This window comes from Centruroides sculpturatus, unplaced genomic scaffold (genome assembly GCF_000671375.1).
Source record: "Centruroides sculpturatus isolate CEXI.00-Female unplaced genomic scaffold, Cexi_2.0 scaffold415, whole genome shotgun sequence".
Taxonomy (NCBI): domain Eukaryota; kingdom Metazoa; phylum Arthropoda; class Arachnida; order Scorpiones; family Buthidae; genus Centruroides; species Centruroides sculpturatus.
The window spans coordinates 401444-428719 of NW_019384825.1; the positions used below are offsets into that span (position 1 = coordinate 401444).

Here is a 27276-nt window from a genome sequence, read left to right on the forward strand (position 1 = left end):
TTCTGTTATGCAAATATTGACCCTTAATTTTCCAATCTTTCTCACTTCGTTATCTTTTGTTCTTCCCCCTCATTTGGGTCTATAATCACGTGAATCACAACTCCAGCTTTATTTAGTATTTCTTCCAACGTTGCAAGATTTGGCTACATTGCGCCAAATGTGGCTACTTTTTTTGTTTGACGTAGAAATTATCATTTGGTGCATTGGCTACTTCTTGGGTTACATTTTATTTATAAATATACTGTATTAGTTGAATGAAAATGCACTTTAAAATGGTGTTTCATCGCTTTTTATTAATTAGAGACCCAAATAAAACAAATATTTGTGTTTTTCAAATAAATTTCCGTTTGTCTCTTTTATAATAAATGAATTTATCCATTTCTAAGTAAAAATTGAAAGTGTCTGTAGAAGTAATTTTTTAAAATACCCTTTTTCGTGATAAAGGTTTAATACTTATTATTACAATCTAGACAAGTTAATCCTTAAATATACTTCTATATTGGGCCACAAGTATATATTATATGTACTTGTGGCCCAAAACTCCTTGACTTCTTCCAATGCAGCCCAGAGAAACAAAAAGGTTGGACACCCTGATCTAGAGCATTAGATATTCCAGTTTTTTTGAATGATTTAATAATGATCTTCGTTTTAATACCTTCCCAAGTACGCAGCACACAATTGCACACTTGTGCAATGCTGGCTTGTTTTATTCTCCCTGTTGGTGTTAAACTTTTATTTGTAGCAGTCACCATCCACTTGTTCCATTCATCACAAATTGCTTGCTTGAATGGCTTATTTATTGACACATCTAAAGGTTGCAGCTGTGATGTAAGCCCTCCTGGAATTACAGCTCAAATTATTTTACTTTTCTTCAATATGTGGTCCCTTGTAAAATCCCTCTATTCTAATGTTGTTTCTAGGTGAAGCTAGAAAGTACTTTCTGAATAAAGGTGGTATTGTATTAGTCTAAAATTGCCATCCATCTATTGTCTAGCACCTAGGAGTCATGAGCGTTAATTATTCTAAGTTTGCCGAGTACAAGTTATTTTATAAAATTGCTCTATTATATTCTATATTCATATACTTTTAAATAATATACTAAAAATTTAATTCTTACATTTTTTCAAGATTTAAAGTTTACATTTCTCCTTTATTACTCCATTGTTTTCATAATGGTTATCCTTTAGTTTTTTTTTATTTTGTGATTCAGAAAAACAAAAATTAATAGAGAGAGAGAGAGACTTAATTGAAAATCTTGATTTTAAGATGAGAAATATTTGTATTGATTTTTAAGATGATCATTACGTAATTACCTTATAAAAATATAACTAAAGTTATAAGTAAAATCAATTAAGCAAGCATCAAAATTAAAAAAGTGATCTGAATTTGAAAGATGTTTACCTGCACTAACATATACTATCAGCAAGAGAAAGGACATTTCTGAAAGTTGTTGATTAGGTTTATAGAAAAAGTGTCATCAAAACAAATATTGATGGATTCAATTTTATTCCTATTGTTTTTGTGTCACACTTCTTGATTCAGTACTTGTTTCAGTTTCTATCTTTGACAGGTTTTATGTCAATTAATAACAGAGGTATAACACACATAGCTTTATGTTCACATCTCTCAGGTTTGCCTTGAGGGGCTATTTTATGGGGAAAAAATTGATATGTCAAAATAACTCTTAATTTTTCAGTAAAAGAAACCTCTTGCAGATTTATTTTACTGTTTGTGTTCTTATGCCAGTTGTTAGCTATTGTTTGAGCTGTGTGATTGTTAAGTAGCATTATCAAAAACACTGGTAAGAAGCTTTATGCATTTTATTTTTAGTTAATTATTTTTTTATAGTTTTCTACAAAGAAAAATAAAATCTCTGACAGAGAAAACATGTTTAGCTAAAACTTTTTATTAGCCTTTTCCCGTATATTCAGTCTGTTGTACAGTTAGAAAAGGCATTTTATCAAGATTTTGGACTGTGTATTGTTAAAGTGTTTATCTTTGAATCTTATTGTTTTATTTTTAAGAATAATTATAACTTTTAGATCAGTTGGTTTTTAAAAAAATATATATTTTATAATTTTATTTAGGATCCTGATAGACCATGGTCTGATCATCAGTGGGCATTGTGTGTTTTTGATGATGTTATAGAACATGGTGGACCAGTAAGTTTTATATTTTAATTATTATTAATTTTTTAATTCTAGTACAATTAAATCAAACTTCTCTTATTATAGGCATGTAGCAAATATCAAGAGTATTTCTTACATTTAATGATGGATTCACTTGGAGACTCAAGCCCTGAAGTAAGACAAGCTGCAGCATATGGAATAGGAGTTTTANGGTGAAAGAATTTTTGAAATCGGATGAGTAGTTTCGGAGATTACCCGCTACATCCAAACTTACAAACATTACCTCTTTATAATATTAGTATAGATTTATTTTAGATAAACTATTTTAAAAGAGAGACACTAAAGAATAACCAAATAAATATTAATTTACTTTTCTTCAATGTCTTTATTATCACAATAAATACATTGAAGAGAAGTAATTTAGTTATTATTTGGTTTTAGATAATTACTTAACAACTGACTGAGGTTTTTTAAAAAGTTTTTTAAGTTATATCTTATTATTTTTTAGTGATTTAATAGAATCTTTATATTTGATAAAAGCTAAGACTTCAAACATGCAGATACATGAAAAAACAAACATATGACTGGTGTAATGCTTCTATAAAAGAAATTTTATTAAAAATTAATGTTTCTTGCTTTATTAGTTACAATATGACTGTATAAGCTGAATTCATGATATCAGAATATAATAAAATCAGCTTTACATTAATCTATGTTGCTGTAAAAAAACGATGCTTCTATTAGTTTTTTATGTAAAAGATATAAATTAATTAGAAGTTTCTTATAAATGAGTCAAAGTTGTTTCTTTGGATCTATAACATTATATATTTTATATACAATTAATAATCTCTAATTAAAAATATTAAAACTGTTTAAAAATCTTTCATTAGAACACAAAAAATTTGTAAAGTGTACATGATTTGATTATCAAAGGCATAATATATGACTTTGATAATAATGTACAGGCTTTGTTCTACAGATAACATTTATATATTTTTTGACATGAAAATACAATTATTTTTGAAGAAGATATTGATTCCATTTTTTTTTTCAATTTTAATGGTAATGTTTCATTAGCTATGATTCTTAAAAATAATAGAAAATAAATTTTATTTGTTGTTTTTTTTATTTAAGACAACTTAAAATAATTAATTTCATGAATAAAAACATATTCATTATAAATATTACTAGATAATGATTTATCTTTTCAGTTTTTTTCAAGACTTCTTGCATACTTTAGAATTATTTATATAAACATAAATGTTATAAACAGAATATTTTTTATGTTATCACTAAAAATTATCATTTGAAAAAAAAATTTAAGGTTGTAGTATTTCATATGACTATCATATACAAGATAACTGTTATATTTTAATTTATTTATATAGTGTTTTAAATAAAACAAGTGATAAAAATTTTATTAGTATTTACTTTTAATTAATATATTTACTTTCTTATAAAGAAGTAAATATTTAATGAATATATACAAAATGGTTCTTATGTTTTTATTGCTTCAAAACAATCAGTTCATAATAATTTTATTTTCAAAATTATCGAAAAATTTATATACAAGTTTCTAATACTACTCTCAGTTACATTAATAATAATTATAAAAATTTAATTCTTTTGTTTAATTTCATTTATATGTAATTACATTTTATTTATTTAGGATGATGAAGATGTTTATTTATTAAGCAAAGTTGCAGATATTTTACATGCTTTGTTTGCAAGTTATAAGCAAGATTTTTTCCCTTATTTTGATCATTTGCTACCACATTTTATTAGACTTGCAGTAAGTATTAATTATATTATCTACCTTACTGATAAATAATTTTTGAAAATGCTGAATTGTCTATTGTGACTTTTGAAACTTGTTAAACTAGATACTCTTTTACAATTTGGTGATTATTATAGTATTTCAAAAGGAGCAAAAAAACAAAAAAAAATTTAATTCAGTTCATCAGGTAGAAGATAATCCATATTACCATATTTTGACGAGTAAAGTCACTGTCAAGTATAAGACGCACCTCTATTTTGAGACAAAAAATTTAGAAAAAACTTTTTTAATGGGATTGTTTAAAGATGCATTTTATTAATCATATTGGCCAAGAAATTCTTCAACTGAATCACTGCTATCTACTGGTAAATTACACCCATTAGGAAACATATCTATGACGTCATTAATGACTGATTCATCATCCTTTACTTCTTGAATTCCCGAAGTATTGACTGAATCATCATCATCAGAATCTTCATAAATTGCCTCATCTTCTGTACCATCTAGAGCAGGGGTGTCCAACCCGCGGGCTGCATGCGGCCCAAGGCAAGTTTCAATGCGGCCCAATAAACGTGTAAACAAAACCAACAAATGTTTTAATTTTTTTATTATTTATTTATTTCAATAGCATAATCTCAAAAAAAAAAGTTTCACAAAGTCGTAAACCTTTATTCATATTTTATTCTTGAGTGGAAAAGAAATATTTTCAAATACTTGGAGATGTGTGAATGAGGAAGGATTACTAAATAAAGCTAGAGTTGTGACTCAAAGAATTATAGACCCAAATTTGGGAAAAGGACAAAGGTAAGAAAAGACAAAATATAAAAAGTAGTCAGAAAAATTAAATAGATCTTCTGTGATGCAAAGATTGACCCTTAATTTTCCACTTCTTTATCTTTTCTCCTTTCTCTCCTTTCCATGCATTTGGGTCTATAATCCTTTGAGTCACAACTCCAGCTTTATTTAGTAATAGTATTTATTCCAACGTTGCAAGATTTGGCTACATTGCGCCAAATGTGGCTACTTTTTTTGTTTGACATAGAAATTATCATTTGGTGCATTGGCTACTTCTTGGGTTACATTTTATTTATAAATATACTGTATTAGTTGAATGAAAATGCACTTTAAAATGGTGTTTCATCGCTTTTTATTAATTAGAGACCCAAATAAAACAAATATTTGTGTTTTTCAAATAAATTTCCGTTTGTCTCTTTTATAATAAATGAATTTATCCATTTCTAAGTAAAAATTGAAAGTGTCTGTAGAAGTAATTTTTTAAAATACCCTTTTTCGTGATAAAGGTTTAATACTTATTATTACAATCTAGACAAGTTAATCCTTAAATATACTTCTATATTGGGCCACAAGTATATATTATATGTACTTGTGGCCCAAAACTCCTTGACTTCTTCCAATGCGGCCCAGAGAAACAAAAAGGTTGGACACCCTGATCTAGAGCATTAGATATTCCAGTTTTTTTGAATGATTTAATAATGATCTTCGTTTTAATACCTTCCCAAGTACGCAGCACACAATTGCACACTTGTGCAATGCTGGCTTGTTTTATTCTCCCTGTTGGTGTTAAACTTTTATTTGTAGCAGTCACCATCCACTTGTTCCATTCATCACAAATTGCTTGCTTGAATGGCTTATTTATTGACACATCTAAAGGTTGCAGCTGTGATGTAAGCCCTCCTGGAATTACAGCTCAAATTATTTTACTTTTCTTCAATATGTGGTCCCTTGTAAAATCCCTCTATTCTAATGTTGTTTCTAGGTGAAGCTAGAAAGTACTTTCTGAATAAAGGTGGTATTGTATTAGTCTAAAATTGCCATCCATCTATTGTCTAGCACCTAGGAGTCATGAGCGTTAATTATTCTAAGTTTGCCGAGTACAAGTTATTTTATAAAATTGCTCTATTATATTCTATATTCATATACTTTTAAATAATATACTAAAAATTTAATTCTTACATTTTTTCAAGATTTAAAGTTTACATTTCTCCTTTATTACTCCATTGTTTTCATAATGGTTATCCTTTAGTTTTTTTTTTATTTTGTGATTCAGAAAAACAAAAATTAATAGAGAGAGAGAGAGACTTAATTGAAAATCTTGATTTTAAGATGAGAAATATTTGTATTGATTTTTAAGATGATCATTACGTAATTACCTTATAAAAATATAACTAAAGTTATAAGTAAAATCAATTAAGCAAGCATCAAAATTAAAAAAGTGATCTGAATTTGAAAGATGTTTACCTGCACTAACATATACTATCAGCAAGAGAAAGGACATTTCTGAAAGTTGTTGATTAGGTTTATAGAAAAAGTGTCATCAAAACAAATATTGATGGATTCAATTTTATTCCTATTGTTTTTGTGTCACACTTCTTGATTCAGTACTTGTTTCAGTTTCTATCTTTGACAGGTTTTATGTCAATTAATAACAGAGGTATAACACACATAGCTTTATGTTCACATCTCTCAGGTTTGCCTTGAGGGGCTATTTTATGGGGAAAAAATTGATATGTCAAAATAACTCTTAATTTTTCAGTAAAAGAAACCTCTTGCAGATTTATTTTACTGTTTGTGTTCTTATGCCAGTTGTTAGCTATTGTTTGAGCTGTGTGATTGTTAAGTAGCATTATCAAAAACACTGGTAAGAAGCTTTATGCATTTTATTTTTAGTTAATTATTTTTTTATAGTTTTCTACAAAGAAAAATAAAATCTCTGACAGAGAAAACATGTTTAGCTAAAACTTTTTATTAGCCTTTTCCCGTATATTCAGTCTGTTGTACAGTTAGAAAAGGCATTTTATCAAGATTTTGGACTGTGTATTGTTAAAGTGTTTATCTTTGAATCTTATTGTTTTATTTTTAAGAATAATTATAACTTTTAGATCAGTTGGTTTTTAAAAAAATATATATTTTATAATTTTATTTAGGATCCTGATAGACCATGGTCTGATCATCAGTGGGCATTGTGTGTTTTTGATGATGTTATAGAACATGGTGGACCAGTAAGTTTTATATTTTAATTATTATTAATTTTTTAATTCTAGTACAATTAAATCAAACTTCTCTTATTATAGGCATGTAGCAAATATCAAGAGTATTTCTTACATTTAATGATGGATTCACTTGGAGACTCAAGCCCTGAAGTAAGACAAGCTGCAGCATATGGAATAGGAGTTTTAGGCCAGTTTGGTGGTGAAGGATTTGCCAAAGCTTGTGCAGGTTGGTTATAATTAAAATTATTAAGAAGTACATAATAAAACTTTTCTAAAATTTTCTTTTAATAAATAAATTTGATTTTTAGAAAGTATACCAAGATTAGCACAGATGATAAATGCTCCCGATTCTCGATCACCTGAAAACATTAATGCAACTGAAAATGCTATAGCTGCAATTACTAAAATTTTAACTTACAACAGTAGTCAAGTTGTTATTGATGAAATATTGCCACATTGGCTGAATTGGTTACCTGTGTGGGAAGATGAAGATGAAGCACCACATGTATATGGATTCCTCTGCACTTTGCTCGAACAGTTTAGTAAATTCTTTTACATAAAAAAGTTTTTATTTTAGAAAAAAGTTAACTTATATTTAGTTTAATTATGAATTTTATATAATAAATAATAATAATAATAATAATTTCTCTATTAAAGGAGTAATCCAATGTTGTTAGGACCTGAAAATTGTAATTTACCTCGAATTGTTATGGTTATGTCTGAGACCTTTGTTCATGAAGCAATCAAACTAGATTCTGATGTTGGAAAGCGTATGATAAATCTGCTTAGGCTTATACAGGTTTGTATATGAAATTTGTAATTTTTTCTGCTATTTATTATGATTATATATCAAAACCTTTTTAATAAAAAATGCCAGATTTTAAGTATTAATCTTAAAGGCTTTAGGTATTTATTTAAACTATTTTTTTTTTTAATGAATGAATGTATACAATATTTTGTCAGCAAAATTACAGCTTACAGCAAAATTACACTTATATTCTTTCAACTTCTAGATAAAAGAAAATAAAAAAACTTTAAATATTTTTTTTTGTGTCAGAAATTTTATTATTATTAATTTTTGATGATGATATTTTGAAAACATTTAAATTAATAACGTCTCAAATTCTGTGCAAAAATTGTTATTCACTGTTGAAAAAATAGTTTTCACATGAAATCTAATTCATATCAATAGTTTTCATCATTAATTGAATAACAGGATATTGAGCTGTAACATTTTATTTGGACCACCCTGTATAATTGTTTTCAAGTTTATTGCATTGAATTAAATGTAACGTATATTTATTGTACCTATTGTTATATATATATATATATATATTTTACATATTCAAGTTTATATTTATAGTAGTATATATAGTATGTATGTTTTTTTCAGAACAATGCAGAAGTATTTTCTGAATGCATCCGACACCTCACTCCTCGTCAACAAGAGGCCTTGCACAAAGTCTTAACAATGCAGTGAACAGAAAAGACTGCAAAATTTGTTCACAAAGTTCCTGCCAGTTGCCTTTCTATTAGCCATTGGGCTTTTCATAGGAAGCAGGGAGTGTGATTTGGAGGAATGTGAAACCGCCAATTTCACTCGACTCAAAATCATGTAAACCATCTGTTAAGATATAGCCTGACGGAATAAAAGATTAATTTAATATTATTTTCACAACTTTAATGTATTGTAGCATTTTATAAATAATTGAAAATTTTGTACGGAAATGTCTTACACTTATTCACTTGTTTTGATTTTTTCATTCGAATTTTACTGTATTATGCTTAAGTCAAACTAGAATATGTTTAAAATGACTTAAGCATATTTAAATATTTCGGTACAGTTTAATAATCTCATATTTGGTTTAAAATTTCATTTGGTATGAAACTATTAGTTTTAAACGTTCCGTATTATTACTAAATTTAAAAGTTATTTGACAGCTGCAATCAGAATGTATTATTTCGTTTGAATTACAAATAAAAATTCAAAATATATTTTTAAAAAATTAAAGTTATCATGTTAAATTTATTATTTGTTTTCGTGAAATCTAAAAGTTGTTTTCTCTTACTGAATTTGCAAAAAATATAAAACAGTTTTTTATTGTATAAAAATGTAATAAACTTCAAAAATACTAACGTCGCCACTTTCATAATGAAGATCTTATGAAAAAATATTTTTCGTTTTAACGTTTTTAGTAGTAAATTTTTTAATAATTAATAATAGTAAATGTTAAACGGTACAAAAAAAATCTGGATATTCAATGTAAAACGAATTTTAATTATTGTCTGTCGAGGCCACCTAAATACTACGGGTCCAGTTATCATGACTTTCATATATTCGCGAAAATATGGCGTTAAGTGATCAAGCGCTAGATTTACTGCATTCTTGCATTATTTCACTTTTCCGGTTGTTATAAGACAGTTAATCGTGTCAAATTTGACTCTGAGTTTTTTTCAAATTTCGACATTTTGAGCCCCTAAACCCCAAAAAAGAGAAATAAAAATGTTATACGGGAGATGTTAGCATCTATTTTATTTATCTCAGGAAGGAGTAAAGATTAAGAAACGATAACCTGTATATAAAAGACATTGGTACTATTAAAGTTTGAGAGTACGGAACTTAGAAGTTCAGATTGAAGTGTTTAATCAGCCAGTGTACGAACTGGTGGAAATTACATAGTGATTTCCATCTGTTCACTCGAAGTGGCGGTTAGCAGGACAGCGGTTCCAAACTAATGAGAAATTAAAGGCAGGCGTGAAGGATTGGCTGAGCAACCCTTTACGCAGCGATTGCACATGCACACGTAACAGCGCTGCAATTCTAAAATGGCGGATCTCGGTGTAGCTGTTAGAATATTTTGCGAATTATTTAATTGGAAACATTTTAAGTTATTCATTTTTGTAATGTAAGTCTTTGTTTGGGAAATAAAATTAACGATTTAAATTTAATGAATGCAGTTTCTTTCTGCAACATAAAATAAATAATAAAGTATTTTAAATATACAAGTTTTGTCAAATATTTTATTTTATTAATGAGTATTTTAAATATAAAAAAAATTAACTTTGCACATTTTACCGTGGAGGCAGCCATCTTGTTGCAGAGAAAAAAAAAACAATGGCACATCAGAGGTTGAAAAAAATATTCCTCGTGTACAGGAGGAATAATTTGAAAATTACAGATGATGTTACTTTACGTTTAGCACAAACCAGAACCTACATCAAATAATCTATTTTAAAGTATTTTATTGTGCAAAAATATGCACATTTTTAGTAATGTAAGGACATTAAATTTTCATCTTAGGGGTAACAATGCGCGCTAAATTTGAAAAATTTTTTGTCCCACTCCTCCTTTCATGGCGTTTTGTGAATACCAGATATACCCTTGAAAAATTTCGCGATTTTTTTCTCTTCTCTTCAAAATAAAGATAACAATGTAACTTTTACAGGGAAAAAACTATGACTGTATTGAATAATGGTTCTATAATCGTCGAGCAAAAGATGCAAACTACATATTTTAGCATAATCTCCGGGAACCTAGTTTATACGGCTGACGTTTTTAATCCAGCGACATCAATATTCTAATTTCACCGGAAATTGGTGGAAACTGATTCCTTTACAATTTGCATTTTTCTAGTTAGATTTGCAAAACGGAACGCAGCAACTGGATATTTTTTTCGTCGTGAAATCTTTTATACTTAGAAGTTTATCAGAAAGCATATCAGCTTAGACATGCAGTTAAACGTGGCGAAATATTTTTCACAGTTATTTCTGTCGAATTGTTGGACCTATGTTTCTATTAAAGTGAGATTGACTAAAGTTTAGATGGCAACACTGTAAATTGGATGCAGTAGGGAAGTTTCGTGTGATTTTAGAATAGGAAAGGAATGTAAACGTAAAATGAATTTTCGTGAAGAATATTCTTTTTAAATTATTCCGATGGCTAAAAAGTACGAGAAAGAGAAATTAATCGGAATTGGAACGTTCGGGCAAGTTTGGTTGGTTAAAAGAAAAAATACGGATAAAAAATACGTTATGAAAGAGCTGAAATTGATTTCCATGTCGCCTCATGATAAACAGCAAGCGTTGAACGAAATAGAAATTTTATCCAAATGTAAACACGTCAATATTATTAGATACAAGGAAGCCGTAATCAATCAGGAATTTGGTCTTCTGGGGATTGTCATGGAATATGCCGAAGGAGGTAAGTGTTATTGAAGTGTATAATTATTCTACATGTTTTTATCTTATTTTACGTCATTCGTAGGGGATTTATTTACAAGAATTCAGAAGCAAAAAGGTTATAATTTTTCTGAAGAGGTAAGTAACACTAATAAGAAGTTCATTTACAATTTGATTTTGTTCTATATTCGTGTCTTTTCTAGACCATTTGCCTATGGTTTGTTCAGATTTGTTTGGCTCTTCAGTATATCCATGATCACAACATTCTACATAGAGGTAATAAACGATCTATAATAGTATATAATTATTCATTCAAGAATTTTAATTTCGTTTGATCAGATCATTAGTCACAAACATTTTCCCCTGTTCATGCTTAATATACGATTAGATAGTAATGGATATTTTCTAATTGAATGCATTTTCTTTCTTATTTGTCATGGGATTTATAATTTAAAAAAAAAATTGTTTTAAGATTTGAAGACCCAAAATATTCTTCTTACGGCAAAAGGTAGAATTAAAGTCGGCGATTTTGGAATTGCTCGAATTTTGGAGAAAAGAGCAGACATGGCCACTACTGCCATTGGAACTCCTTATTATCTCTCTCCAGAAATTTGCCAGATGAAACCGTATCCTTTTATTTCTAATATAAAAAAAGAATTAATTGACAATGTTTCTTTAATACGAGTATTTTGTATACGTTTTGTTTATATGTTGTTAACATTTAAACTCTATTAAAGATCTTAATATTTATTCATATATTTCATATGTTAGATCAAAGTGGGGAAAGCTTGTATAACCTGAAAGACATCTAATAAAGCTGCATAATATATGTCAGGTTGCACAAGTATAGCCTATAGGTTCAATGTACAGGTCTATGCTCAAAAATATAGTATTTAGAGAGTTAGAGAGAGGTCTTTATGAAAAAGAAACAGAAAGTATACTTTCATAACTCATAATTCTTTTTAGAAAAATTTACAATTGTACCATTTTAAACTAACACCAGGTCGTACTAGAAGCCATAAGACAACAGGTTCCCCACTTATACAATAGATCTTCATTAAAAGACATCTTATTTCCTCATCTATTTTTGGGATTTATGATCATAAATTCTTTAAATTTTAATGTTATGATATTGTTTACATATAATAAAAAATTTAACTAAAAATATATTAAAAGTATTCTGAGAAAGCTTTAATAATAATAATAATTTCAAAAAAAAGAAAATTTATTTTTCTTAATGATTTCAGATATAATTATAAGACTGATATTTGGTCTCTAGGTTGTGTTTTATATGAATTATGTTGTTTAGAACATCCTTTTCAGGGTTATAACTTCCATCAATTAGTAGTATCTATTTTGAAAGGAAAATATAAGCCAATCCCAAGGTGAACTAGAAATTCAATAGCAATTCTGGAAAAAATAATAAATATTTTCTATTAATACAATTGGATATTTTAGCGGCTATAGTTGTCTGTTAAATGATCTATTAGAAGTTATGCTGAGATTAGATCCAGAAAAACGTCCATCTACTGATGAAATTCTTGCTATTCCAGCTCTTCAGACTCATGTATTTAATTATTTCTCAGAACAAGAAGACGGAATCCTTTGTCATCCATATGTACCAAAAATGGATATGGTTAATAGAAACATTTTTTAGTCATATGAAATTTTTTTCTTTTGTTAATTACAAACGAAGTTTTTCTTACAGCAATGGTTTAATCCCAGAAAATATTATGTGGAATCAAAAAAAATGGCTTTAAAGAGGAGAGCATCTGTGAGTGTTTGCAAAGGTAAGCAATTATTTATTATGTTTTATATTAGAATTCAGATATTAACAAGTTTAATGTTTTAGGAGAGAGTAAATTAGAGAATCATCTGTGTCAAGAACAGGTGAGTGAGTAAATTTCAGTTTATATTTAATTATTTTAATATATATTGAAAATGTACCGATTTTATATCAGTATGTCTAAAAATTGGAGTTTTAGATATATTTTTAAAATATTACTTAAATATTTGGTTAACTAATTATAATTTGATCCGTTATGATTAAAATAAGTAAATATTTAAGAAAAGCATACTGAGACAGATTACAATATGTATATAGTAGACTAATTAAAATGTATACAATCAGCCTGTGTTTGGAAATACAGTAGTTGGATTAATAAGAAGCTGCGAAAATGTTCATTTTCTTAAAAACAAATTGTTATAAACAATTCTTGTTTATTTGGTATAATTTCTATTATAGTGATAAATGTGTGACAATGCGCGAAGCTCCTCTATTGGTTCCGCACCACTTGACCGAAGGGTCAACACTGCATTGGTGATGTCCACGTCAGGATGACACTACTGCGTCTTTTCTGGAAGACACAGAAACCTCTATGGTCGTTAGGTTTTTGTTAGGTCACGCGAGCGGTTTCTTGCGCAGGCGATCGGTTTCAGGATGGAGGAGGTCCTGAGAGTCGAAGTGAATCACTCGAATGCCGATTTAACAACTAATAACCGTTTATTTGAAAAGAAACAAGGATTGCACGATATACGAGGGCTGTTCAAAAAGTATCGGATGTTTGGTCGGCAAAAATACATTTATTGATTTTGAGGTACAAAACCCTAATCTCCTTCAAAGTAGTCTCCTTGGTAGTATATACACTGCTTCCCAGCGTTCCTGCCATTGCTGGAAACACTGCTGGAACGCATCTTTTGGAATGGCCATCAGCCGGTCCGTCGCATTCCGCACGATGTCTTCTCTCGACTAAAATCGGGTTCCTTTTAGCGGCATTTTTAGCTTGGGAAATAGCCAAAAGTCACACAGAGCCATGTGGGGAGAGTACGGAGCGTGACGAACCACAGGAGTGTTGTGTTTGGCGACGAAAGCCCGAATCAGATGCGCAGAATGGGCGGATGCGTTATCACGATGGAGCTGGCAAGTTTTGATCGACCACAGATCCGGTCGTTTGCGTCGCACAGCATCGAAAAGACGACGAAGGATCTCCTGGTAGTACTCCTTTGCGATGGTTTGGCCTTGTGGTGCGTACTCACGATACACCACCCCACGAGAGTCGAAAAAACTGTCAACATGACCTTGATATTGCTGCGGACCTGCCGCGCTTTTTTTGGCCTCGAGGATCGTCCCCGAAAGCCTACTGAATCTTGCGAATGGTTTACGCTTGGGTATCGCCGAGGTTTTTTTGCAAAATTTGATGTAATATAGCTGCTCACGTTGTTCAGTCATTTTTCAACTTAGTGGAATCCGACGAGAGCTCGCTACATGTCCTCACTCATAGGCCGACTGCCAACGACTAACGCTTCCTGCAGGCGGGAAAAAATTCAGAGCTGTGAATGACTGTCCCCTCCACAACTGCACCGAAAGAGGCCTCCCGCGCATCATTGGTTTACGCGGAAAAAATAAAAGTCCGATACTTTTTGAACAGACCTCGTATACATCGTACTATTTCGAAATAACTGACCTACACACCGTAGGTGGTCGCGCGCGAGAGAGAGAGTTTACAGGGTGTTTGGCATAGACGTAAATACCTGAAGTTTTGGTTGATCCGCTAGGAGACGTGGTAACCTCCCTGTCCTGGGAGTAGAGGTGAAATCTAGAATTGTCCCGAGTTTCGGCGACGAAGTTAGTCTTATTAGGAGGCAATTAATAACCCGATTTTTTCAAACATTTCTCTGGACATAAATTTTCCGTTATCAAGCCGTTTCTCAAGAATCTGTTCACAGAATGATACGAAACTGTATAAAGTTTATGGCACTTTTGAGTGCATTATCAAAGCGCATTCTTGTATCCCAATCGTAACGCCGGTGAAATGCCGTATTAGTAAAAGGAATTTGTTAACGCAAGGTTCTAATGGCGTGTTGTTATTTTCGGCATGGAGCCGTAGTATTTGTCTTAATCGTCTGTTTGAAGAAAAAGGAAAATCAGTGACGTATCCAGAATTTTGAGAACATGGGTGCTACTCAAGGGAGATTCAGGGAGGACCAAGACAGGTGCTTCTGTCGTTTTTCTGAGAATGTTACTAAATTAACTTAGAATTGCTTTAATGACCTAATCTTACATATTCGAAGTCATGCGATATGCGCTATCATATTTATTTTAACGTAACAAAGCCGATTGTTTTGGTATCACGGGAGTTGTTACAGCCTCATAAGCACTTCCTCTGGAAACGCCCCCTGCACGGAATATAAATGAAGATCAAAGGGTGGGGGGTACACGAGAAAATAGGTTCGATAGTGATGTTACATAGATATACCAGAAATTCCGTTTATAGATAGCCTACGGTTTAAATGGCTGATAATTTAAAATATTATGTAAATGAAAAATAATATTTTATAATAATAATAATATAGTCATTTACGCTTGCTGTTTGGACTGATGACGGATTATGAGTCCTAAATGCATTTCCAAGACAAATAAAACCGTATAGTTTTGAACTTGATCTCTAGCTCCGTTTCATCACTTAACCTACAAGCTTATCGCACCTCGTAGGTCTGTGCACTTCAGGAAGAATAGAATCCAATTAAAAGTACCGACAGTTTCGAGTTAACGCATTTCGACTTAGCGAAGTCTTACTGTATATAGTATATACAGTACTAACATTTACAACATAGTTTATTGGTCACCATTAGGTTCCATAACACCCGATCCTTGCAACTTGTAATGAAAGTAACTACAAATATAATTATTAAGTAATTATTCATTTTATTTGACCTTTAAATAATTGTTTAATTAAATTTTTGAATGTATGTTATGTTAATAATAAAAAAGAAAATTATTTTCCAAATAGTCAATATGATGAATTTTGTTTCAATTTCAGTTGGTGATAAAATCTCCAAAGTACATCGGCGAACCATTTGAATTTTGTCCTAAGCATTCTTCCGAAATAAAAAATGAAAACTGGTCGAGAGCTACTTACGTTATCAGTAGTGATAATAGTAAATCTGTGTGTTTGAGTAGAGGTCGTTGTCCACATTCGGTGAGATGTCAGGAATGTGTGTTAGAAACTCTTTGGAGTCATCGATTGAGAAAAAATGCAAGTTGCATAGATAATCTAAGAGATTATTTAGATGCTACTTTCGGAAAGGAAGAAGTAGATAAACTAAAAGAGAAATTAATCCACAAATGGAATGACGAAACCATCTCTCTGCATTTTCTCCTCCCATCATTAAGAAAAGATCTTGTACACTATATTCCTTTACTAATTCAGTTAGTACAGTTAGAAAATTTTACAAATCCAGTATAATTTTTCTTTTTCTTATCAGTTTTTATTTATTTTGTATTAGATTTCTGATTTTAAGTACATCATAATAAAAGCTTTTTTTTTTTTTTTTTAAGAAATTTTAAGTTATTAATATAACTTATTACTATGAGTTGCATATGCAATTATCACATTGCAAATATAATTTAATTTTCTTATATAATATGTTATGTTATAAAATACGCGATTTTGTTAACCCTCTTCGAAGCTTAATACCTCCTGCGCTATTTTGTCGTACATTTCAGAAATTTTGCAGGGAGATTTGTTTATTAGGGGAATTGATGCTATTAAAGGTCAGGGATGGGGACATAATGGGGGTCGTGTGTATCTCCAGTAGGGTCGGACTTAAAGACGATTTTACTCGTTATTAGCAGTACAATTTTTTTTATAAAACCATTCTTACGCTCAAAATTAAGCCTTTTGCCATTTTATAATAGTTAAAACTACAAGAGATGCAGATTATACAATTGCGTAGGGACCCCAAGTCAACTGGCTTCTATTTTGCCAAGAAGGGAACAAAGTATACAATCATACATTAAAGTAAAAAATGCTGGAAATGGACAATATTAGTATTCAGAAAGGCCCTGAAGTGGGCAAAAGTTCAAAGGAAGGCCTTTATTGCCGCGTTTGCATTGAGGCTCAAAATTTAAAGCTCTACTGCTGTACCTACCTCCATAAATTAATGTTACTTTTTACTAAGAAACGAGCAATTATTTATTGACATCGTCACAATGCCAGGCTACAATTTTTTATTATATTTTTAATTTATTTCATTTAAAATATATGCTCTCCACCTCAAATTAGTAGTGACTTGCCCATGTACTGTACGTCATACTTTTCCTTTAACAACAGAGTCGTGNTAAATTTATTTAAAAAAACTGGCAATACAAGCCTAGGGATAGAATGGGCTCTTTTTGACATTTTCTGATCATCGAGCCATATTGTTTACACGAATTAATTATCGAGAAACATTGATATTTTTAAAAAGCACATTTGATAATTTTTTAAACATGAAAAAATGGGCGAATTTCATTCTGGAAAACTTATCATAAATCAGATTTTTCTTGAATTACACTTTGTTTTTTTTTAAATCATGTACCAAAGATGATATATCGACCACAGTTATTGACATACTGTGTATCTTTTAACCATTGCATCCAAGAAGAGTGTCCATGGCAATGAAATATAAAAAGGTTGTATCGACGATTGAGGTGAAAAACGAACGTATTGCGAAGCCGAAAACGGTAAATATGGAGTGGGTATGGCGAACATGCTTAAAACAACTGTAGTGTTTATATATCCAGTGTACCAGAGCCCCTTTAGCCGCCACTCGAAAGCATCGAGTGACGTTTCCACTTCCCAGGACGAGGACCTAGGGGTTGGATTTCGGGATGCAGTGTTGGTGTTATGTGACAGTGTCGTTTACTTTTACTGTAACGAAGCGTGATATGTAAATGATTGGATGCGACGAACAAACTAAATAATGATTCAATTGTGAATGTTACGGCGAGGGGTGTTTGTAAGGATGTGTTGTAATGAAACCGTCGAAATCGTTTAAATAACGAGATTCGTGCTTCGTCCTCAATATAGTGCAGTCGTGGACCGAAGACTTCTATGTCTTTCTATCTTTTCTCCAGTCCTCTGCGAACACCAGCGTTACATCGTCGGTCCTTTTTCTTAGATCGTCGTCTATCTTGTCCATCAATTTGTTTCCGGATTCTAAAATTCGTTCCGATTGCTGGACTAATACCTACCTGGCGCCGAGGACAGCTTATTGCTCTCCAAACTGGGTCAGATAGAGCGTGTAATTTGTGGTATACCTGGCATTATCTTGTAATAAAAAATATCGTAACTATATTAATTAAGAATTCTTGCATTCGAGCTCCCGGGTTGCACGTCAAACGAAAGCGTGCTCGCGGGCACTCGAAACTAAACAATAAATTGCGAAATAAACGCTTTTACAATACAATGATTGTTTCTGTAATAATAGCATCGAAACAATTATTAAATTTTCAAATCAACTATATGATTTATTAATTGTTTTTCATTTCAAAATTACTATATTTCTATTTAGTATTTGAATATTAGTTTGTCTTCATACAGTTTCAAATACCTTTCGGCAGCTTATATAACATAATGTTTGGTGTGGTAAGCCAGGTGAAAGGAGAGAGAAGAAAGACCGTCGATATGGTTGAGTCTGAGGAGATTAATTAATCATACCATTTATCTTGGTTCCAAGGGTCATACCATTTATCTTGGTACCTTTAAGCGGGTCATACTGTATTTCAATTTTCATATAAAATTTCAAATTATATGTCTGCAAAGTATGAGTTTATTGAACATTAACTAAATATACTTTTTCCGAAATTCGTTAAAATTTTATTTAAAAAAAGTTTATTTTTACTTTAATTCAAAAGTTTATTTTTACTTTAAATAAATTCTTGCTGTATTAATTAAGATAATTAAAGGGGCAGGATTAACTATATACAGGGTTCCTACTAAAATTTTTGTTTTAAATTCCATGACTTTGTACAAATTCTCAGACATTGACAAAATAAAACAGCATACGACTTACTATGCAAATATGCTATTGCTTCTTTGACCTTTTAGTCAGTTATTTTTTCTAATTAACAGTTACATAATTTATATAATTAAAATTAAAAATAAAATGTTTTATTAAATTAATCAATGTGGCTTTGAAAAAAAAAATAAAAAGCCATTATTAATTGATCCATGTACAAAAATATATACAGTATTTATTGAATTTTCTGAACTTTATAAAATATTAATAAAGATCAGAAATTGTTTTTATAACAAAATACATAACAGATGGAGCCACACAAGATTCTATTTATTATATCGTAGTTAAAAACAAAACAGCCGAGAAAGTCGCGCCGGGTTTTCTGACTACAAAAAGAAAAAAAAAATTCGAGCATTAGGCTCATCACTTTTCTCCATATCCGATTCCTTGGTGTAGAATACATACACGATATTTTCTTTGGGCAAGTAAATTCATAAAATTCGCTTATTTAATATATGTCACTTTAACGTTTACGTAACTAAACTATAACACGCATTATTCATATAACCAACGTCGGATGATGTCAGGTAACCGCTTTTAAAATGGCGTCGGATAAACGAAATATTACAAAATTTAGTAAAAATTGCGCTGTCGGTCAATCGGCGAATACTGGACGAACGTTCGATTATAGAAAATCTTGCTTCTAACCCCTTCTGGAGAATGGGAACGGAAGGCGGAAGGTGGTAGGGAGTCTCTCGATCCCAATCCGTCGTCATTCGAGGGATAGAAATGTAAAAAATGCAGATATTTAGCCTTAAAATTCAAAAAGAATCCATTACGTCAATCGCATTCGAATTCGTTACGCGCTTTCTAATCTCCATAGAAACGGCAACAATTGCTGTTTCTATTGTTGCAACGCGATTTTGTGTCACTTTCAGGGCGTCGGAGTCGGAGTCGGAGTCGTGGAGTTTTGATGTTTTAGCCGGAGTCGGAGTCGTCAAAAAATCCTCCGACTCCTTTTTACTTGCCAACTTGTTATGTATATAAAACGGAAAAGTATTGGAATCGTGTCAAATTTGACCCTCCAAAGTTTTTTTTTTTTTTGCAAATCTACACGTTTGGAGACCTCCTGAACCCCTCAAAAAAGTCAGTAAAGGGGGAAAATTCGCGCGCGCGTGTGCTGGCGTCTAATTTGTTTAATTTCATTCTGAGATATTGTTTAATATCTCAGAACGGGTAAGTTTAAGAAACGAAACGTGGCACTGTAGCTTGCATATAAAAGGGCATTAATACTATTAAATTTTGGTTCTTAATTAAAGGTCGGCAGGGTGAAGACATAAAAGTGGTCATGTGTNATTAAGATAATTAAAGGGGCAGGATTAACTATATACAGGGTTCCTACTAAAATTTTTGTTTTAAATTCCATGACTTTGTACAAATTCTCAGACATTGACAAAATAAAACAGCATACGACTTACTATGCAAATATGCTATTGCTTCTTTGACCTTTTAGTCAGTTATTTTTTCTAATTAACAGTTACATAATTTATATAATTAAAATTAAAAATAAAATGTTTTATTAAATTAATCAATGTGGCTTTGAAAAAAAAAATAAAAAGCCATTATTAATTGATCCATGTACAAAAATATATACAGTATTTATTGAATTTTCTGAACTTTATAAAATATTAATAAAGATCAGAAATTGTTTTTATAACAAAATACATAACAGATGGAGCCACACAAGATTCTATTTATTATATCGTAGTTAAAAACAAAACAGCCGAGAAAGTCGCGCCGGGTTTTCTGACTACAAAAAGAAAAAAAAAAAAATTCGAGCATTAGGCTCATCACTTTTCTCCATATCCGATTCCTTGGTGTAGAATACATACACGATATTTTCTTTGGGCAAGTAAATTCATAAAATTCGCTTATTTAATATATGTCACTTTAATTAACGTTTACGTAACTAAACTATAACACGCATTATTCATATAACCAACGTCGGATGATGTCAGGTAACCGCTTTTAAAATGGCGTCGGATAAACGAAATATTACAAAATTTAGTAAAAATTGCGCTGTCGGTCAATCGGCGAATACTGGACGAACGTTCGATTATAGAAAATCTTGCTTCTAACCCCTTCTGGAGAATGGGAACGGAAGGCGGAAGGTGGTAGGGAGTCTCTCGATCCCAATCCGTCGTCATTCGAGGGATAGAAATGTAAAAAATGCAGATATTTAGCCTTAAAATTCAAAAAGAATCCATTACGTCAATCGCATTCGAATTCGTTACGCGCTTTCTAATCTCCATAGAAACGGCAACAATTGCCGNTTTATAGTCATAAACAAAGTTTAAACGGTACGATTTGTGATTTATCGGTACACTACTTATGTGTTCTGTTCATAATTATAAATTATAAATACTTTATTCGTGATTTCGATTAGTTAAAAATGAAAATAAGTTAAATTTTTAGATTACTTACTTACAAAGGATTTTTTTCATACGCAACGTCAACCTTTTCGCCTGATCCGAAGAGTAAAATAGCACGTTTATCATTTGTTTATCGTACCGTTAATGTTGTAGAACTCGTTATACGTTAAATAAAATGGAATGTAGTGAGTGTGGTTTAAAATATAGTCATAGACAAAGGTTAAACAGTACAATTTGTGATATACCAGTACAATGCATGTGTTTTCTGTTTATAATTATAAATGCTTTGTTAGAAATTATTAGTTAAAAGTGAAAATAAATGAAATTTATGGATAGACGTCTTGCTTAACAATGAATTTTTCCATAAAAATTAATACTGTAAGATTATGAGATTATTTTTTCTTAATCAACGCAACTTTAAAATTCAGTACACACCTGAGCCCACCAGTGGCCAAGCAGTCTTCGTACNATTTATAAATTATTTTTTTCATACATAAATAACGTCAGCCTTTTCGCCTGATCCCAAGAGTAAAATAGCACGTTTATCATTTGTTAATCGCACTGTCAACGTTGGTTGAACTCGTTATACGTTAATTAAAATGGAATGTAGTGAGGGTGATTTAGAATATAGTCGTAGACAAAGTTTAAACAGTACGATTTGTGATATACCGGTACAATACTTGTGTTTTCTGTTCATAATTATAAATTGTAAATGCTTTGTTCGAAATGATTATTTAAAAGTGAAAATAAATTAATTTTATGAATAGACACCTTGCTTAAAAATGAATTTTTCTATAAAAAAAAAATTAACACTCTAAGGTTAAGATGGAATTATGAATAAAATAAAACATAGGGAGACTTAAAATTTGATATTCTCCTATCGATAGAAATGCTATTATTATTAGTTATTGAACGTTCTGTAATATGCATAAGTATATAGCCTAAAAAAACATTATTGTTTGCATTGTCATGTGAATAATAAATTTATTATTCACATGACATACGCAACCTTAATATTGTCCGGATAGCATTATCTCGTATTTTGGAAAGGAGACTTAGGATAGTTATAGAGAAAAGACAGAGTTCAAGAGTAAACACCTCCTCTCACTTACAGCCAATTATATCAATAGGTGGAGGGGGCGCAATGTTTGCTAGAGAGAACTACTCGGAAATTTTTTTTTCTTATTCAGCGCAACTTTAAAATTCAGTACATATTTGAAATCAGAACACAATCTCTAAAATCAGTCTGTCTGGTCACTAGCTATTTTAGAACTACTTTAAGCATCGAGGAAAGCCTAACATAAAGATAAAACTTACATGCACATAAATTTGGTCGTTTTATAAAGTATATGAAATTTATGGACGTTTATTATTTTCTAAACAATTTACAACATACTGTACTACATAATTGCAGTATAATTCCTTATATGCGGTATTTTTCAACATTAAATAGTAACATATTTAACACTCTTCCATCTCATTAGAACACAAGGGCAGATAGGACCAAACCTCAAAATGTAATTTTTATAATAAATAAAATGTCAAGTGGCATGGACATTATTTCCAGTGGCGTAGCTAGGGGGCGGGGGCGGCCCGCACCGGGTGTCACCCGACCGTGAAAAAAATAAAAACTTAAACACTTAAACCATCACAATGTTTTTCAACGATAAATCACTTAGGCTTGATGCCATTTTAATCAAGTTATCTATATTAAATAACACAGGTCTGCAAGTAAAAAACTGCATAGGATTTTTATACATTTTCTTATAGATTTCAACTTGGTAAAAACGAAAAAAATACCAAAAAAATTCCATCTCATCAATTTTTTTTGTTACACTCAAGTTATTGTTTGTATTTAGCGTAAAATTCCTAGTTAACTTAAAATTTAGTATTCTTTTTTTATATTTAAAAAATGGCATTAAAACGAAGACTTCTCACATTAATTCTATCAATTATAGCTGGACTTGGCAATAAATAAATAAAAAATGTTAATAGTTGAAGAGAGTAGTGGTAGGGGGAGGTGAGTTAAGTAGTTTTAGCGTTAGGAGGAAGGTCGCATGATTGTGTAGAAACAGGTTAAATAAAAGTTGATAGTGAGTAATATTACTTATGAGGTTGAGCATGTTTCGACATATTATCTGGGATACTAGGAATAAATATAAACAACCTGCTGTTGGATTAGATCATGTTTCAACAAGCTAAATAAGTTCAGTATCTCGCTGGCTATCTAATGCCACACTTAGTTTAATATCCAACATTCGAAAGCTACAGTGCTTGTATTTTTATTAGTGATATAACGAATATTCGGTTACTATTCGGTATTCGGCCTATTCGGCCTATTTTTCGCTATTCGGCCGAATACCGAATACCTAAAAACAGGAGTAAGAAATAACAAAAACACAGTAAATTAATTATTTTGGTTTTTAGATTTAATGTTATCGGGTTAGTGTTGTTTGTTTATATTTATTTATAACTTATAACATGCACAAAATAAAAAAGAAAATAATATTAGTCACATGTATTCGCAATTTATAATTACAAAGATCAGCAGACGTACACATTTATTCCGTTCGAGAATCGTCGCACATCTGAAGTGAGGGTCTGACCCTGCCTATCCTTTCTAAGCGCTCGTCTTTGCTCTTCCCTTTCTCTTTCCTCTATCGCTCTAGTCCACGTATGCCTATGCATACATCATAATACGCGCTCACGATACTTTCGATTCGTCACTTTTCCGTCGTAGATTTCCAATTTTACAATTACGTGACATAGCCTGGTGATAACGGAGAAAAGAGACAGATAGGACGTCGGTATAAGTCACAGTTATGATTTCACATATTCGAGACAGCTTGGTAGCTCGAACGGCCCCAGGCTTTCGTCCGTGCACGCTAAGTGAGTTTCATTACAAGCATTTAGCTTTCCGAAGTCTATAACAATTGTTTGACATTGACGGCCGCGAATTTCGCGCCAATAAGCTGCCTCGACTTGTTCGATTATGTTACCAACTCAATTTCATATTTATTTTCACATTTTCACTTCGCGGTCTTTCTCTGTTCTTTTTCCGTTATTTACACGTGTAGGTCATTTCATTGTTATCCACATTTGATATCACCATTTATCACATGCTGCCATGACGCTCGTGTCTGTCCGCTTCAACTGTCAAGAATTAACGCGATTGGCGAAGCGTAGTGACAGCGGGCCAATAGAGAGCAGGGTCCTTGCCGTAATGCGGTTTGCGCGCCAATTTTCGTACGTGCATTAATCAGGACGAATAGTATGTCCGAATATTCGGCTATTTGGCCACGCTCCTGGCCGAATATTCGGTATTCGGCCTGAGACCGAATATACTGTTCGTTGCAACACTAATTTTTATTTCTGGAATAAGGCTCGCAGAGGTTGTGTAATTTCTCCCAACAGCTTCTGTTATGTTTGTGGTGAATACACAGTAAAAAGTCAATATCCCTTTATCTGATCCCCTGTTTTTGGAACAATGGGAGAAAAGGAAAAAGAAGCATGGGCTCTTTCAAGAATGTAGTGCATAAGTTTTTGGGAAATACTAAGGACCCTGACTACAAAACCATTGTTTAATGCATGCTGGCAGCGTATGAAACTTAAAGATGCAATATGAGCTTAAAAGTTCATTTCTTACACTCCCACATTGACTATTTTCCCGAAAACTTGGGAGCCTACAGTCTTCACTGTAGTCTTCCAAGGGTGAAAGATTTCACCAGGATGTTCGTGATATCGAGAGACGTTATCAAGGAAAATGGGATGTCAATATGTTAGCTGACTACTGTTGGATGCTCAATTGAGAAACCAGAGAAGGAAATCGGAAACAAGTTCGAAGAAGCATCAAAGAGAAGAAGAAAAGACGTCATAAGAAAAAAGAGTAGACCTAAAATTGTGTATAAATATCAGAAATAATTTTTTTGATTAGTGATAAGAGAATATAATACAGTATATTTAGTTCATTGTAATAAATAAGAGTTTTTATCAAATATTTGTTTTTATTTTGCAAAAAACCTATACGTGATGGGATGTTATGGAAGTCATTTTTAGAATCTCCGATCTTTAAAACATATAATTCAGCAAAAATATCCCATGCAGCTGGAAAAAAAAATTGTTTTTGCAGACCTGTGTAATTTAATTTTACAGATTCTCTTCCGAATCTTATGGTCACACTAAAGTTATTTCTGACAATTTGCGTATCAGTTGCTTCGTGTGAGAGGAGTTTCAGCAAACTAAAATTATTTGTTCTGTAAGCACAATGTAATAACGATCACTTGGCACTATTCACTTCTTTATTTCACTTTTCGTTGATCGTTATTACGCTACATTGCGCTTACAGAAAACATAAAAAATACGACACGGTTTCAAAACATGGTAGAAACTAAAATTAATAAAAAATTACTTGCGGGCAGCAATGACCCAAATGAGACTTAACAATCTTGGCATATTAACAATAGAACACGAGTCAACACAAAATATAAATTTTGAAGATGTTATTTCCGAGTTTGCAGCTGTTAAAGCTAGAAAGAAGAGCTTTGAAGTGTTTGTACATAATATATACAGTTTATGAGAGTATATTAATTCTACTCTCATTCTTCTTTTGTCATACCCAACTTTCATTTTCATACATCAATGTGAAAGAATGTTTAATAAAACTGTACTATTATTATCATAATATTGTAACTTGATAATTAATGACTCTTATTTGTATTAATTAAATAAAATCTTACCTTACGTTTATCGAATTTTTATTAATTTTAACAGTTTTCATTCTTGGTGTGACACCACGATATCCACACCGGGTACCACCCATGCTAGCTACGACACTGATTATCCCTACTGTTCCTATCCAGATCTATCTCCGATAGAACAATACACTAATATTAGGAACGTCAATATTGAAAAACTGGTTCAATACTATACTACAATGCTATAGGTGTTCGACGTCATTTAGCTTCTATACTCACGATTTCATTTGCATTAATTTCCATTGAATTAATATTTGAGATGGAAAATAAAATAACGTTAGCAGAAAACAAATTACTACAAAAAATCTAGTTAATATACAAGAAAATACCAAATCCAATAATAAGTACAAATAATTAAATTTTAATACCATAAAATTCCAAGTATATAAATTACAGAAGTTAACAATTCAAATATAACATTTATCATTATTCATTAGCTTCCCAGGAAAAATTTTTATATATGTAACATCATGTATCCCTCCGAAGTGTGACATTATTTCTTCTTTCGTATATTTATCCCAACACAAACTACATTTAAATAATTTTTTATCTTTATCATTCCTGTTATAGTCCTTTATATGTCTTTGCTTATGATTATATTTCAAATTATAATCACCGCACTCCATTGTACATGACGAACAATCCACCGTATATTAGCAAAGTACTTCGTCGCCACAAATCCAGTTCGCCAATGGCGGGAACTGGATTTGGCAACGACTGTAACGGCATGATTTAGAACTAATGCTGTCTCACAAGTCAGATGCTTAATTCCACACTATTATGCGAATTTATATTTTTGGACGCTTTCGATATCTTTATAAATGAAGCAACACATCGCTTCTATCCATTCCAACTTTTGAATTTATATTACAAATTTGTATCCATTAATCGAACTGTGGAGATTTCTTGGAAGAAAAGATCCGATTACATATTTATATCTTTATGCATCCATTAATTATTTCAATAATCTTTATATTAAATGTGCATAAACCGGATAATGATCAATTTATTTCTTACGATTAAAAATAATTTCAATTTCAATTGCACTTACATTAGACGCTACGGAACCTTCCGGATCAAATTTGAAAATTGATACATTAAATACATTAAATCTCATATAAATCTCGTTTGAAAATATATCTGCAAAAATTAATGAATTACATACCATTATATATATATATATATATTAATTCTACATTTGTAAAATGAAAA

The 27276-nt window shown here is 31.1% G+C and overlaps 2 protein-coding genes across 2 annotated transcripts in view; both read left to right on the plus strand.

Annotated features, from left to right (window-relative positions):
• LOC111630015 (importin-5-like) overlaps window positions 1-8887 on the plus strand; it is a 101005-nt gene extending 92118 nt beyond the window's left edge. The window contains 6 exon segments of the mRNA XM_023374007.1: window positions 3799-3921; window positions 6852-6926; window positions 6999-7143; window positions 7226-7454; window positions 7575-7716; window positions 8311-8887. Coding sequence (XP_023229775.1) covers window positions 3799-3921; window positions 6852-6926; window positions 6999-7143; window positions 7226-7454; window positions 7575-7716; window positions 8311-8397 — 801 coding nt within the window. The 3' untranslated portion in view covers window positions 8398-8887.
• A 1646-nt stretch (window positions 8888-10533) lies between these two features.
• On the plus strand, window positions 10534-26800 carry LOC111630005 (serine/threonine-protein kinase Nek5-like). The gene is made up of 11 exons (XM_023373997.1): window positions 10534-11118; window positions 11182-11234; window positions 11300-11372; window positions 11569-11722; window positions 12344-12481; window positions 12555-12732; window positions 12805-12886; window positions 12949-12986; window positions 15917-16336; window positions 16383-16396; window positions 26635-26800. The coding sequence occupies exons 1-11, from the start codon at window positions 10854-10856 to the stop codon at window positions 26798-26800; spliced, it is 1581 nt and encodes a 526-aa protein (XP_023229765.1). The 5' UTR covers window positions 10534-10853.
• Window positions 26801-27276: the final 476 nt, after the last annotated feature.

What these genes read in the sequence shown, in the direction of transcription:
- LOC111630005 (XM_023373997.1), top strand. Translation starts at nt 10,854, where the DNA reads ATGGCTAAAAAGTACGAGAAAGAGAAATTAATCGGAATTGGAACGTTC. An exon ending in TCACAACATTCTACATAGAG is followed by an intron (nt 11,373 to 11,568) that starts GTAATAAACGAT and finishes AATTGTTTTAAG; the next exon opens with ATTTGAAGACCCAAAATATT. An exon ending in GAAATTTGCCAGATGAAACC is followed by an intron (nt 11,723 to 12,343) that starts GTATCCTTTTAT and finishes TAATGATTTCAG; the next exon opens with ATATAATTATAAGACTGATA.